The 15,409-nt window shown below is 52.4% G+C and overlaps 1 protein-coding gene across 3 annotated transcripts in view; it reads right to left on the bottom strand.

The window, feature by feature from the left end:
• Nucleotides 1-15,409, bottom strand: part of Lmx1b (LIM homeobox transcription factor 1 beta) — a 78,638-nt gene that overhangs the window by 5,347 nt on the left and 57,882 nt on the right. For all 3 annotated transcript variants that reach the window (XM_028757155.1, XM_028757154.1, XM_028757156.1), the window contains exon 3: nucleotides 120-352. In XM_028757155.1, the coding sequence (XP_028612988.1) occupies nucleotides 120-352 (233 nt within the window). The remainder of the gene's footprint in view (nucleotides 1-119; nucleotides 353-15,409) is intronic.

The following is a 15,409-nucleotide window of genomic DNA, read 5'->3' as shown; positions in this document are numbered from 1 at the left end:
CCCACTCAGAAGCCCCACTCCAGCACCCCACTCAGAAGCCCCACTCCAGCACCCCACTCAGAAGCCCCACTCCAGCATCCCACTGAGCCATGTCCTGCAGCCTCTCAGCCTAGGCTCACCAGAGTCAGACTCGTCCGGGCTCACGGAGCTGAGGAGGTCTTTCTCCTTCTCGTAGTCGCCCTTGCACAGCAGCTGGCCCTCCTTGAGCACGAATTCATCCCCCTTGCGGAGCTGCCTCTCGCACACACAGCAGCAGAAGCAGCCCAGGTGGTACACACACTCGAGTGCCCGCATGACGAACTCGGTAGGGGCGATCTTCTCCATGCAGCCACTGCATTTCGCCGCGAAGAGCCTGCGGGGCACAGGGAGGCACAGGCTGGGCTAGAGGGGTTCACCCAGGACACCTCCCTCTGCCACCCTGACAGATGGGGTTGGGGATGGGGTCGCACCCTCCTCTTTTGCATGTCCCAAGGGGAGCCAGGGCGGGCATGAGGTGCCTGTCTTGGGTGGTCAGCTCTGCTTCTGGGTCTTCCTGCTCGGGCATGGAAGCCACTAGAGGGCAGTATGCAGGGTCAACCTCACACCCTGCTAGCCTCCTTCACCCCCACAGACAAACAATCCTAATTTTGTTCTGCCCTCTAGCCTGGGCCCTTCTCCCCTCCCTGGGTCCCCAGATCCTCAACCCTTCAACCCTCTCACACCTGTGCCCCAACCCAGGACACAGAGGCTCTTTCTAAAACGCACACTGATCTTAATCTTTCATGGTCCACACTCAACCATAGTTCCCTAGTGCCCAAAAGCATCCTGTCTCAGCGCCTCCTGCTTCCCAGCTGTAATCCCTCAAACAGCCACGATGTCCCCAGGGCACCCTCATAGTGGCCTCAGGACATGTTCTGTCCCCTCTGTCTCCATCCCTTGGCTTGCTGCCACCTTCTTGTCCCTTTATTTCAGCATGGGCACGTCTCGCCGAAACATGAATAGCTGTTGTACTTAGCACGCTACACGTGCATATCACCTGATCTTGAAGTGGCCCTTGAGACCAGAGAGCCCTGGCCCCATTTTAGGGATGAGGAGGTGAAAGTGCACACAGGAGTTTGTGCTCAGAGTGTGTTCCATGTAGCAAACAATTCCCGGGTCTAGGCTCTCCCCGTGGCTGACTCTGTCCCATCCGAGGGTCTCTGCGCCCCTGGCTGGCTCGTGCTGCAGGTCCTGCTGTTGTGCTGACTGCTCCTGCCCACACCCCACACCCAGTCACATGCCTGCTCTGTGGGAACTCAGCTTCAACAACACTTTGATGGAAAAATTTATGAAGAATCAAATTATTGCTGCTGGGAGGGAATTAAAACCATTTTTCATTCCCTGCATCCCCGGGCCACGTCTGCGGGCGCCACCTTGGGAGCATCACACATCCCATCCCTCTTTATGGCCCGCTTCACGGGCACAGATTACAGCTGCAATTCTCTGCTAATCGGTTCTGGAGCAGGGACAGCCATAAAAGCCAGGCTCACACCCTGCCTCCTTTCCTGGGGCTGCTATCAGCACCACCCACGACAAAATGCTGTTTCACAGTGGACAGGGATTTCTTGGGTTCTGATTACTGCCCTGGCACTGGCCAGAGCACTTTGTGGGGGTAAGCCCAGTACCCACCTCTATTTGGTCTGGCAGACTCCTATTCAACCTGCAACACCCAAGTCCAACACCACCTCCTCTGGGAAGCCTTCCCAGAGGCTTCCTTGATGATGCTGTGGTCTAGAGGAGGTGGCTTCCCCTACCTATCTCTGAGCTTCCTTATTGCCTCAGGTTGCTCTGCTGCAAAATGATGAAGTCAGAAGACCTTCCTGAGGATTTGATGACATTGAACATGTAAATCAGCAAGAAGTCACCATGCAGGTCTCTGAGGGGTCCCAACTCTAGTGGTGATACCTCAAGGCAGGTTACGGCTCCTTCTAGTTCTTAGGGGGATTCTGTGTGCATTTGCGGTTGGTGTGGGACTGAAGGTCAGACCAGGTGACAGAGGCAAGTGAGTGTCCTCTAGGCCCAAGCCAGCTTGTGGCTTTGCAAGAAAGGTACAGGCCGGGTGGTTTTATTCCGGGTCGGGGAGGGAGTGTCTAACCTGCCCCGTTGGCAACCTTAGGTAGGCGGAGGCTCCTGGGAACTTGTCTGGCCGTGGATCCCGATTTAGAGGCAGATGCCTGCCCCTCACTGCTGCTCTATGATTGACCAAGGTGCCCAGTAAGGGCTACAGGGGTCTAAACAGATGGGCACTGGCCAGGTCCCAGGCCAGAGTCAGCACATCTTGCGGGGCTCCAAGATGCAAGAGCTCCCTAGGCTGCAGCAGGAAGGTGTGTGTTGGGGGTGACCTGCATTCAGCGCCTGTGCCTCAGCGCTGGTGCTCCTGCATTCAGCAGCCGCACTAACGCCTTGGCAGCAGGGGGTGGATTGCGACTTTCTCCATGCTCATCAACACAATATATTATTAATACCCTCCAAAGGCTCCGGCAGCCATTTCCAGGCAGCACAGCCACTCGGGGTGTCATCTGTTATCTAGATTGCAAGAGCCTGGGAAATAAAACAAACGGCGTGCACTTTATAAACGGAACGTGCCATCCGTTCGGCCTCCAAGCATCTCTCCAATAAAACATCGGGGGGCACGCATGAAATACTCACTCCCAATTATGGGGCAGGCTTTGTCTACCATGCAGGGACGGGGTGAAAGCTACTCGCGGGCGCATGTGCCTGTGTGTAAGTGGGGGTTCCCTCCTCTCTCCAAATCCCCTTCTCTCCTTCAGTCCCTTCATCACTGACACATGGCTGGAAACAGAAGCCACAGAGAGCCAAGGAACAGCAGGCCAGCCACAGGCAGGGCACTGCCATCATACAAGTCTGGAAGCTTCCTAAGCAATTCCTCTCTCCCAGCCTCGGCTTGCTTTGTGTGTAATGGGCTCACCGCTAAATAAAGCCTGTATCTCCCTCAGCAGCTACCAGCTTAAAGCTGCAAGCAGACAGGGCTGGGGTACACTTCGGCTCCACACTTCAAGACACAAACCTAGATCTCTGCTTGTTCTGGGTCGAATGCCCTACGCCCTAGCTCCATATCTACCTTGCTGTGTGACTTTAGACAAGACGTTTAGTCCCTGAGCCTCCAGTTCTCCATCTTCTACATAGGAACATTTGGGCTGGCCATGTCGCTCAGTTGATAGAGTGCTTGCCAAGCATGAAGACCTGGGTTCCATCCCCCACACCATATTAAACCAGGCACTGAAGCAAACACTTGTCATTTCAGCACTGGGGAGGTGGAGGCAGGAGAATCAAAAGTTCAACGTCGGGGTCAGTGATATGGCTCATTGGGGCTTTCTGCATGAGTCTGAACCCCTGTTCAATCTCTCAAACACACATAAAGTTGGAAGGAATCAGACCTCCATGTGCATGCTCTAGCATGTAAGCCCTCCCATGATACACACACAGTAATAAAAAAAATGTAAAAGTTTAAGGTCATCTCTGGTTATGCAGAGTTCAGGGACAGCCAGCCTGGGCTACATGAGACCCTATCTCAAAAAACAAAACAAAAATGCCAGGTGGCTGCAAAGGTGCACGCCTTTGATTCCTGCTCTTGAGATGCAGAAGCAGGAAGATCTCTAAGTTCAAGGACAGCCTGGTCTAAAGATCTAGTTCAGGACAGCCAGGGCTACATAGAAGAACCCTGTTTTGAAAGGGGGGGCAGGGAGCCTGTTCCTAGCTATCTGCAGAGTGACAGGGAGGGTTAGGTCCCTGTGAGGCACTTGTCACTATGCTTGTCCAGGGGGCTTTCCACTTCCTCCTGCCCTCTCTGCCCTGTACTGTCTGCTATGCTCACAGTGCCTTTGTGGCCCATGTTTATTGGGGCCTCCATGACTCCTGCAAGCAGGTTCCTGACACTGGCTGTGTGGACAAGTCCCAGCATGCCTTGCAGAAGCTCCTGGGCTCTGGCCAGGCCCTCTTGCTCTCATCTGCCCCAAAGGACCCTGCTCTTTTGATTCAGAGACCATCTATCTCAGGGTACTCTGAGCACTAAGAAGACTCGGTGGCCACCAGCCTGCGTCATCTAAATCCTCACAAACCGGAAGGGCAGAGGCCTTGGTCTGACTCTGTGTATCCAGCCAGCCTTGTCTCTGGTTGCTGAGCCTCTGTGTCTGCCCCCAAGGTTATGAGCTTCCTGGAGGCCCAGTCCATGTCACACCCCATGATTCTTCCTGTCCTCGATGGGTCTGGGTTCTTTGTAAACCAAACTGAGGGCTGGGACTGTAGTTCAGCGTGTTTGCTGAGCACGAAGGAAGCTGGGTTTGATCCCCAGCATCACATAAAACCAGACGTGGTGACACGCACTTGTAATCCCAACACTCAGGAGATGGATCAGTAAGCTTAAAGTCATCCTTGACCATATAGTGACTTAGAGGCTAGCTCGGGATACATGAGACCCATTCTGAAAATAATAATAAACTAAAAACCAAATCGAGCATCGCTCTCTCTGCGCATTTTCCAACAATCACCGTGTAAAACAGTCTGTTGTGACTTCTTCCCTCTCTGGAAGAGTCCCCGTCTGTGAGAACCCATCTCCAGCAGCAATTCATTTGGTTTGTCTGAAGCACAATTTATTAAACTCGTAAGAGACTAATTTAAATAAAGTCTGAAAATGCAGTATTTTGCAGAGGATTTGAATGTAGGTCACAAGACTGACTTCCTAGCCAGTGAGCACTGTGGAGCACACATGGAGCACGGCCCTTCACTGTGGAGCACACATGGAGCACGGCCCTTCAGTGGTACACATACTTGGCCTCCTGGAGATGTCCTCACCCAGCTCTCTTTAGCCCCCAGAGTCCAAATGGCACACACGGAGCTCAGAGCCCTGGTTCTGTCACTTTCAAGCCCTGGCACCCTGCACTTACCCATCTACCTCAGTGTCTTCATGTATTTTATGGGGACACTGACAGATGTAGCAGGCTGGGGCAAGGCTCCTGAGGTTGGATGGGTAAACAGGGACCGTGATTGTCACTATTGTCTCTCCAAGATTCCCAGCACTGGCAAAGCATTCTTGTTGAATGGAAGCTCCCTTCCTCCTCCTCGCTGTACAGCATATGCACTCCCCACCAGTATGCTTTACAGTTTGTGGGGTCCTTCATCGGGCTCTCAGGATAACTTCTACTCTACATGTGTGGCTCTCAAGAGGAACATCCCTGTGCCCTCTAAACAAGGCAGCTCCAGTGAGTCCGAGCCTCTTGAACCTTGTAACCACTGCACTCCCTCCCAGTGGACACAGCATTTCTCAATGGATTCTAAATAGAGGTTGAGGACACTTAAGAACTTAGTCTTACTTCCTTGCTGTAGTTTAAAGAGAAAATGTCTCACAAAGACATTTGCATATGTGGTTAGCCTGTGACACCATTAGCAGGAGGTGTTTCTTTGGAAGGTGAGGCCTGGGAAAAGGTTAGGTCCCTGGGCTGTAGACTTGAAAAGGATACTGGGGTCCAGGCAATCGCCATGATGTTCTGCCCTACCACAAGACCAAGCGACCGTGGGACTAACCCTCTGAGATCATGAGCCAGAATAGATGTTCTCCTTCTTAGAAGCTGATTGCCAGACTGGAGAGATGGCTCAATGGTTAACAGCACTGACTGCTCTTAACCCAGGGGTCCTGAGTTCAATTCCCAGAAACAACATGGTGGCTCACAACCATCTGTAATGGGATCTGGTGCCTTCTTCTCGTGTGTCTGAGGACAGTGACAGTGTACTCACATACATAAAATAAACAAATAAATAAATCTTAAACAAAGAGAAGTTGATTGCCTTGGGGATTTTGTGAGTGGTAGAAAGCTGACACACTCCACAGTCAGTCAAATCAGACTTCAGTTTGGTTCAGAACACTTGAGAGCACATGATAGTCTCAAAGTTAGCTCAAGGCCAAATCATGGCCCTAAAATCACATCCAGGTCTGTCACTAGCCACCATGTTTTTCCGCCGCTCCTGAAACATGGCAATTCCCATCTGCTTCCAAGGTTTGCTGTTTTTCACTCTTCTCTTTGCTTCTAGAATGTCCATCTTTCTTTCAAGGTCTCCTTCTCCAGGAAGGCTTCCCTGATGCAGAGTCTCAGCCAATATGTGTTCAAGGTCTCTACAGAGCTAGGGATTGACACTGGTCTAACTCACCCCCGGTCTGACAGTGAGATTATTAGTGTTTGTTGAATGGATGAACAACCATATGAAAAATGAAATTGCATCCAGGTTGAGTGAGAAAAAATTATGTTTCTTTAAGAGGCTCTAAGAATACTGGTAGGTGCCAGGTGTGGTGGCACATGCCTTTAATCCCAGCACTCAGGAGGCAGAGGCAGTTGGTTGGATCTCTTTGAGTTCGAGGCCAGTCTGGCCTACAAAGTAAGTTCCAGGACAGCCAGGGCTACACAGAGGAAGCCTGTCTCAAAAAAAAAACCAACAAAACAAACAAACAAACAAAAAACAAAAAAACAAAACAAAACAAAAAAAACAAACCAAACCAAACCAATAACAAAAATCCTATCTAACTAACAAGACAAACAGATTTGCTCTCTCTGGCCCCCTCCACATGTACACAACTTAGGAGTCTATTTGTCTGTCTCTCTGTCTAGACGTCTGCCAGCATGTCTCCCTAGACCAGGATGGCTGAGGCAGATGGTTCCTATAAGCCCGCCCCTAGCTAAGCCCCAGAGCTCCTGGACACCACTGCTGGACTCGTCGCCTAACAGAGACCACGTGAATGGGTGCTACTGGCCTGGTGGCCCTCTGTGCCTGCTGCTGCACCTCCCTTGGGTTCCATCATCCTTCTGGAAGCCAGCTCTGAGGATGTCTGCGCACAGAGCCAGGCTGTCTGGTCCCATAGAGATGGCCACAGAGTGTGGCAGGTGATCTGCCAAGTTGTGTTCACCACAGGAAGGTGGGATGGCCAAATGTGGGGGACAATGTTGGAGGGTCTCCTAGGGGTTGGGGACATGGCACAGGCTTAGGAAGTTGGTTCTGGGGTGACAGGAATGGTTTTGAATCCCAGCTCTGCCCTACTAGCATCCTGATTTAGGGACCTGGGAGCCTGGTCCCCTGTTAGAAAATGGAGGCTGGATGCCCATCTAGCAGGTGTGGTAGCCTCTTGTCCAGGCCACACCCAGGTGATAGCAGGACCCCTGCTTCCACTGGTGGGATCAAGATAGTAAGAGCTCTGTATGGTGTGGTGTGGTGTGGTGTGGTGTGGTGTGATGTGGTGTGAGCTTCTTACAGTGGGGGCTGGGTACCCTATGACATAGGTGCAGGGGTGAGGGGTAGTTCTCCCGAGCCTGGGGACGGCCCTGGACAGTAGGAGTGGCAGGGATTTTGGAGTCAGCCCATCACTGAGACTCACTGACATCTCCCCCATGTGCCTGGGCATCCTTATCATTCCGGGCTTAGCTGGTTTTTATTTGGAGACAAAAAGGGGCCTGTTGATGGGATCCAACTCAAACCAGCTGCAAACATCTGCTTTGATGCGGCAGGAGCCGCAGGCAGGCCCCAAGTGCATGTCAATCAGGCGGCTGGAATGTGCTGCGTGGCTGGCCATGCTTGCTGGCTGCCGGTTGTGGTACCTCCTGGCCTGCCAGGGCTTGGCAGGGCCTTGCTGACCTGCCGCCTGCCCAGCCTGCATGAGGGCCACCCTGGGGCTTCTCTTAGCTCTTTGATCCGCCTCTGGGGCACAGTGGGGAGGCCCCAGCCAGGGCTGGAGGTCACAAGCCATAGGCAGGCAGGGACCAGCCCAGCATGGAGCCTGAAGTACTGTCTGCACACATTCAGTGGTCCCACAGACTCTGGTACCTTCTCCATGCCAGGCACTAAATGGGGATGATCTGGGAGGAAAAGAGACAGTTCACCCAGTCCCTCCTCAACTTCCATTCTCACATTAGAGGGGACATTCTAAGATGAGAACTGTGTGTCTATCTGACTAAACAGACCATCACACTCACAAGGCACAAAAGGTGACAATAAAGTAACACAGGCAGTGACGGAGAGTCCAGAGGGCTGCAGTTTCAGAAGGGCAGTCAGCCAGGGCATCTGGGGAAGGGGATACAACTGTGGGAAGAGCACTGTAAAGGCCCTGAGGTCAGAGTGCACATGCGGTGCCAGGAAGTGACACAGGACCCTGTGGCTGGAGCAGGTGAGTGAGGAGGAGAGGCCCAGGTGTAGGCAGAACTTGAGGAGGGTCAATTATGTGATCTGGGAAGGCTTTGAGCTAATGGACTAGCACTTAAAAGTTGTTTTTTTTTAAAACATTTATTTAATAGTTTGTATGGTGTGTGTGTGTATGGGGGGGGGGTTGGGAGAGCAATAACTGTCTGAGTCGGTTCTCTCCTTCTACCATGTGGGTTTTGGGAACTGAACTCAGATCACAGTCTTGGTGACAATCACCTTTATCCATTAAGCCATCTCTGTGGCCCCCTGGGCTGGTATCTTAACTGGCTCTCTCTGGCAGCCGTGTAGCTAGCTATGATGGATGAGAAGCAGAGCCAGGCTTGGGGACATTAGCCGAGTAACCTAGGCAAAGGTAAGGCTAGCTATGTATGATCAGGAAAGGCATACTGAAGTAGGAACCTTCTGAAGAGGAGGATGGGCAGGTCTGAGCCTCTCAACAAGTGGTGGGGAGAAGCCATTAGAAAGGAGAGCTGATATGCCGTAAGGCAGGAGAGAATGGGGCCCCTGCTATGGACAGGATGTGCCCAGGGCGGCACCTGCCATCTGAAGCTCTGGAGAAGCTTAGACAGGGATACACACACACACACAGATATGGACACAAGCACAAACATACATTCACACACATTGGCGCCCCCATGTAGCCTACAAAATGAGCTTATACCAAGTGGCTTCCCACCTGACAATTTATTTTCCATCTTCAGAGGAACACATCATGGAGTCGGGTGGGACACTGCTCTAAAACCACACCTTCCTGGGTAATAGACAGGGATGATAAAGTCCAGGACAGAGGGAAAGTGGATCAGTGCCCACCCCATCCCCACCTGAGCACCTTCCCATGAAGCCCTGTGGTCCACTTCAGGATGCTGGTCCTGGCAGAAGAGCCCCTGGAAAGCCAGCTAAGGCAGCCAAATCTGTGAGGGACCAGGCTAGAGGCTTTGTCTGTTTGCAAAGCATGGTTATGGATTCTCGTCTGGCCCCCAGGACTAGTGTAGCTTGAGTGACAGAGAGTTTGCTTGGCATACAAGATCCCCAGCACCACATAAAGGGAGGCATAGTAGCGCATGATTGCAATCCTATCACTTGGGAAGTAGCGACAGGAAGATCAATAGTTCACTTTATTCTAAACTACATGGAGAGGGCTGCCCTCACTCACTACATTGATGAGCGCCTATGAGCCAGGCTTTGGGTCCCCTCCTTTCCTCCTGCTGTGCACCCCAGCCCCAGGAGCTGAGCCAGGTCCCTTCCCCTCCCCCATCTTCACTGAGGTCACCAGCTCCTGTCTCTGGATCCAACAGTCCTTAGTACTGTTACTACTACACTCTAAGATTTATTGAGTGTTTCCTACAGACCAGGCCCCGAACATTCTTTGCACACGATTCTTCCTCTAACTAGAGGCAGGTCCAGCATCATTACAAATAAGAGAAATGGTGTTAGAGAAGGAGTCAGGCTGCTGCTCTCCTGGCCATGTTGTGGGGTCCTTGTTCTAGAAGCCCTCGGTGGCTTTCCTCTTGCTCACCTAGTGATTACTTTGTTACTGTCAGCTCAGAGTGGCCAGGCCCACTGACCTAGACTGCAGGTGCTAAGAACATGAAGGACTATGAGGTCCCCATAGCCCATGTGGAAGATGAGAAAGCCTATACCTTGAGATGTAGAGCCATGGGCTTTGTCTTGGGGTCCTCCATGGCCAAAGTGGGCTGGATCCAGAGCCGTGTGTTCAGGACGGGCTTTGGAGCTACGGCAAAACCTGAGCAGGAATATGCAAAGCCAGGTAGGAGGCAGCGCTGGCAGCAGGGGACACCTGCTTGTGGCTTCAAACACCTTGGAAGAGCCTGAGATGGTGACCCCCATCTGTAATTGAGGAATGGCCCAAGTTCAAAGCCAGGGGGTCTACATAGTGGTTTCCAGGCTAGCCAGTGCCACATAGTGAGTTCCTGTCTCAAATAAATATTAAAAAAATGTTTCAGAGGAGGAAGGATGAGATGGCATATTGGGTAAAGGTGATTCCTGCACAATCTGAGGACCTGAGTTCAATCCCTGGGCCTGACGTAAAGGTGGAAGGAGAGGACCAGCTTCACAAAGTGTCTGCTGACCTCTATATGTGCATAGTGGTGCACGCGCGCATGCTCGCGTGCGCGCACACACACACACACACACAGACACACAGACACACACAGCATAGGATTCCAGTGAGGAAATGTGTGTATGTGTGTTGGGAGGTGGGGGGTTGGCTTGAGAGTTGCAGTCTATGCAGAGACAGACAAGCAGAGAGGCTATACAGGAAGGAGCAGCTGTAAATGCAAAGGCATGCATGAGGAATACACAGGCTGTCTGTAAGGCTGAGGAGACGGTGCAATAGAGTGGAGCAGGTTGGTGAGAACAAATGTCAGAGACATTCCAACATGAAGTAGCTGAAGGTGAAGCACATTCTTTTGTCCCATTCAATGATACATTCACCCCCTCATACCTCACAAGCTATGCATCCGTCCTCTCTCCTCTTCACTTACCCATCTTCCCATCCATCCGTCCATCTATCCTTTCACCCATAATCCATTCATAAATCAATCTTGCCAGGCAATCACTCACTCGTGTGTGCATCCATCATTCATCCATGTGTTCACCCACCCATCACGTATCCATCCATGCCTTTATCCACCCATCCACCTACCAATTCATCCATCTACCATCTATCCACCCATCCATCCACCCATCCATCCACCCACCCATCCATCCATCCATCCATCCACCCACCCATCCACCCATCCATCCATCCATCCACCCACCCATCCACCCATCCATCCATCCATCCACCCATCCACCCATCCACCCATCCACCCATCCATCCATCCATCCACCCATCCACCCATCCATCATCCATCCATCCACCCACCCACCCACCCATCCACCCATCCATCCATCCACCCATCCACCCATCCATCCATCCATCCATCCACCCATCCATCCATTTTACTCCATGCCTACCCATCATCTCAGCCATCCACTCACCCATCCATCCATCCACCCATCCATCCATCCATCCATTCATCCACCCATCCATCCATTCATCCATCCATCCATCCATCCATCCATCCATCCATCCACCCATCCATCCATTTTACTCCATGCCTACCCATCATCTCAGCCATCCACTCACCCACGCAGACTGCCTATTCACCCATCCAACCCTTCACTGCAATGTGAAGTGTTAACATTGACTAATAGCCGATTGCTGTGCCTGGTGACAAGGACTGAATGGGGATAGAATCTGGGTCCCAGCTACAGGCTGTCCTAGTAGAAGGAGCAGCGGGAAGGCATTCAAAGGGAGGGGTCTGGACACCAATGTGGGGTAGAACCCTGCCCAAAATTGTTATTGTGGTCCACCATTCTCAAGCCAAAGATTTTGCCTTCTTTGTATGTAAACTGTAGCAGAGTTTAATTAGGGTTCTATCAACGTTGAGAAACTTCCTTTGAGCAAGTGCGTCCTAGAAGAAATTCCATTAAGGCAATTTAATTTTTTGATCAATTTTCTTTCTGGTATAGTTAAATAATTTACAACTTTCCCCTCTTTCATTGTTTTGTTTTACTAAAGTTATTTTTATTGAGATAAATGATTTTTTCCACTGACATTTTAAAAGAGCACTTACTTGCTTCGTTGCAGGGTTTGTGCCCACCGGAGCCTTGCCGAAGGGCAGTGGCTCCACACTGAACCTGCTCAGCCACCCCACCGGCAGCTGTACTTCATACTGACTTTTTTTATTTACCAAGGTAAATCTCCCCTAGGCTCAGGAGGGCGTTTCTCAATGCTGCCAACTAAATCACTGACGTTTGTTTTCACAAATCTTACCAGGCAGCCAATGAAAACACTCACCAGAGACCAAGACACGGGGTCAAGACGGGGTTCGGGGAGCCTTATGTGGACTGCAAATGTTCCCAGAACCTAAGTATGTTACTTCTTGTCCTTCGGGGACTCGGCACTACCTCCTTTTCTTGATCCACGCCCCAGGTTCCTGTGACTTGTTTCTCAGTCTGGTCGCTTACTGAGTAAGTCTGAGTCTCTCCAAAGAGCCCTGAGGCACAGAGCTGAGCAGCTCAGTTCTCTACAGGCCAGCCTGGTTGTTTCTCTGAGCTTCCTTTCTGCCCCAGGCTTCCCTTGTGTAAGCCATATAGACACAACACATGCTTTCTTAGCCCAGGCGCTCCAGCTACCATGAGATCTGGCCCAAGGCTCTCCTCCAGCGTGTTTGTGTGCACATGTCTCTGCCCCTGCTCTGGCACATCGCGAAGCATGTATAAGGTCCTACCAAATGCCACGCTGATGAAACCTGGCCACCTCAGAGCTCTCAGCCACACACCTTCAAAGGTCCCAGGATCATCTCTAGAAAGATAGAGGCCCTTTCTCAATACAAAGCCAGGGTCTGACCCAGGCTAGCCTATGGACTGGCACCACACTGTTCTATGGGTTGGGAAGATGGTTAGGGAGGAATGGGAAAGAGGTGCCAGAGATATGGGGGCCTGAGGGTTGTTCTTGGTATGCCTTTTTGAGGTGACACGGTTATAGTTGGTGGGTAGAACAAGTCTTCAAGATGACCCCCTCAAAAGGATTCTGAGAGGTGGGCGCAGGAGTGGGCGGGCTGAGAGCGATTCTACAGGCTTGTAGGCATGAGGCTTAGACCCCTCAAAAGCCAGTGGGTTCTTCTGCAGGCTGGGGGTGGCTATGGAAGGTTAAGCCTGAGGCCCCTGCTGGGCAGGGCAAACAAGGCCACTCCTGGGGACACCCCTCTACTGTTGGCCCGTTTAGTGGGTAACTGATCGCCCCATGCCCCGCCCTAGCCGCCCGCTGCCCGCGCGAGCCGCTTAATCACCGCCCGCCCGGCTGCATTAGCATAGTAATGGCCTTTAAATTGAGCCTCTTTGTTTTTTAATTAAGCTCCCAGCAGGTACAGAGAAGAGCGATTATTGAGGAAGCTGCCAGCGCTAATCGCCCGCAGTCATTTGACAATTAAAAAGCGCCTAGCTTTAACCCTTTCCCTGCGCCCGCAGCAGTCCCCCCCCTAGCGTTTAGCACCGGCTGTGCGTGCGCACGCTTTCGGTTGGGATCCGGGGAGCGGTCCCCTAGGAGCAGTCCCCTAGCAATTTAGAGGTCCTTGCCAACACCCCCATTTTGATGAGGGGCAAACTGAGGCACAAAGCAGGGAGGTAACTTGCCCAAGGCACACAGTTTGGGTGTGGTAGACAAGATTTTAGCAGACAGGTTACTATGGAGATCCAGTGCCCGGCCTTGACGCTCTGCAGCGTCCTCTGAGAACACCTTCCCATTTAAGGAGATTGGGGAAAATTTTCTTGCCCTTCTAAGCCCTTGTGGGGATCTCCCTGTGGGATGAAATTCTCAGGCCTCCTCTCCCTCCCCTCACCCATCCCTCATTGTGTGCAGGCACGAGGTTGGGGCTCCTGGATCCATGAGAACAGCTGTGTAAGAAGAGACAGGCTTGTGTTCTGCCCAGGTGGGTAGCCCCCCCAAGAAGTGGGACAGGCAAGTTCAAAGACAGGCACCACAGTTCCAGGTCCAACCCTCCAGGGAGAGGCGGTCAGAGAAGCCCCCCACCCCCTGCTGATTTTGGAGGGGAGGTTCTGGAGGAAAGCTGCAGTGTGTGCAAAGACCCAGAGATATCACCGGCATGACCTAGAAAGAAAAACTGAAGGGAAGGGACAAATGGAACCCAAGGAGCCTGGCAGAGCAGGAGCCAGCCAAGGGGCGGGTCTTACAGACTTCACAAACAACTGCACTTACGTTTGGGTAATACCTCCCATGATTTACTACAGAAACGTCCAAAAGGCAGCCACCTCCTCCACCCTATCCGGAGTCTCCTGGTACCCTCCCAGAGGCAACCTGCACTGGCTGGGGTCTCCTTCCTGAGAATGAGATAGATGACGTGTGAGTGTGCAGACCTATGCACCCCCCCCCATCCCCACAAACTTGGCCTTTCCTAATGAAGACTGGTTGGCTCTCTCTCTCTCTCTCCCCCGCTCTCTCTCTCTCCCGCGCTCTCTCTCTCTCCTGCTCTCTCTCTCTCTCTCTCTCTCTCTCTCTCTCTCTCCACACACACACACACACACACACACACACACACACACACACACACACTCTACCACTGCTCCCCAGAGCACCTGACTTCCAGCTGCCACCTCCTTCATGATGTAGGCTCAGACCCTGATTTACTTAGCCCGCACCCTGCGGATGGCCATGCGGGCCATTTAAAGGATTTTGTCTTAATCTCAAGAACCATAGGAAGCCATTGAAGGGTTTTTAATGGGGAGTGGCTTGAGTGATTTACATTTTTAAAAGATCACTTTGGCTCTTAGCTGGAGTCCTCTAAGAATTGCAGTTGGAGTCCAGCGGGAGGCAGGAGGCGGAGCAGCTCCAGGGTAGGGGTACCAGAGTGGGAGGTGGTGGTTTAGGAGAGAGGGGTGGAGAGTGGGGTGAGCCCTGGGCTTGGGAATGGATGGACGGAGGATGCCCCACCCCCACCCCAGCACTGAGAGAGGGGCACAGGGTGGTGGACATAGGATATCAGCATAGCATTCATCCCGTCTCAGGGCACGTAGGCTCCACAGACACCCAGGAGGAGATGGGGGTGAGCCTAGTCCCCCACAGTGTCCCAAGCTCTATCTCTGACCCTCACGTCACTCTCTTCCTATTACAGGCTGAGCAGAGGGAGTTTGGCAATGGCTGTCTTTCTCAGAGTTCTCTGTCCCCAGGGTGTGGGGGGCAAGAGGGGAATTTGGATTGACAGAGAAGCACTTGGCCCTGGTCGCTACTTTTTCTGTCCCTGGCTCAGGGGTAGACTGGGATAGGCTGTCGGCGCCCTGTAGCCCCCCTCTCTCTGCCTATGACTCAGAGCTGAGTGGGGGCTGCTTGTGAGGAGCTGGGGTAGGGGCAGTCAGGGCCACCCAGCAGCTGCTTTGTCCCCAGGACAGAGGCAGGAAGCATGAAGGCCATGCAGGCAGCCAGGGGTTAACAGCCAGCCCACCCCCATCTATCAGCTAACATCTCCCAAACAGACAGACAGACAAGGCAGCTGTCCAAACAGGCCTGTGTACCTGGCCACAGCCGCAGAGGGGACAGGGCAGTGCTGTTTACTCAGTTCCTGCCCCACCACACACACACACACACACACACACACAGGCACACCACACA

The sequence above is a fragment of the Grammomys surdaster genome, unplaced genomic scaffold, assembly GCF_004785775.1.
Source record: "Grammomys surdaster isolate TR1022 unplaced genomic scaffold, NIH_TR_1.0 126133, whole genome shotgun sequence".
In the NCBI taxonomy this organism is placed as follows: domain Eukaryota; kingdom Metazoa; phylum Chordata; class Mammalia; order Rodentia; family Muridae; genus Grammomys; species Grammomys surdaster.
The sequence above is the reverse complement of the archived record's forward strand: the minus strand, read 5'-3'. Positions and strand labels throughout refer to the sequence as shown.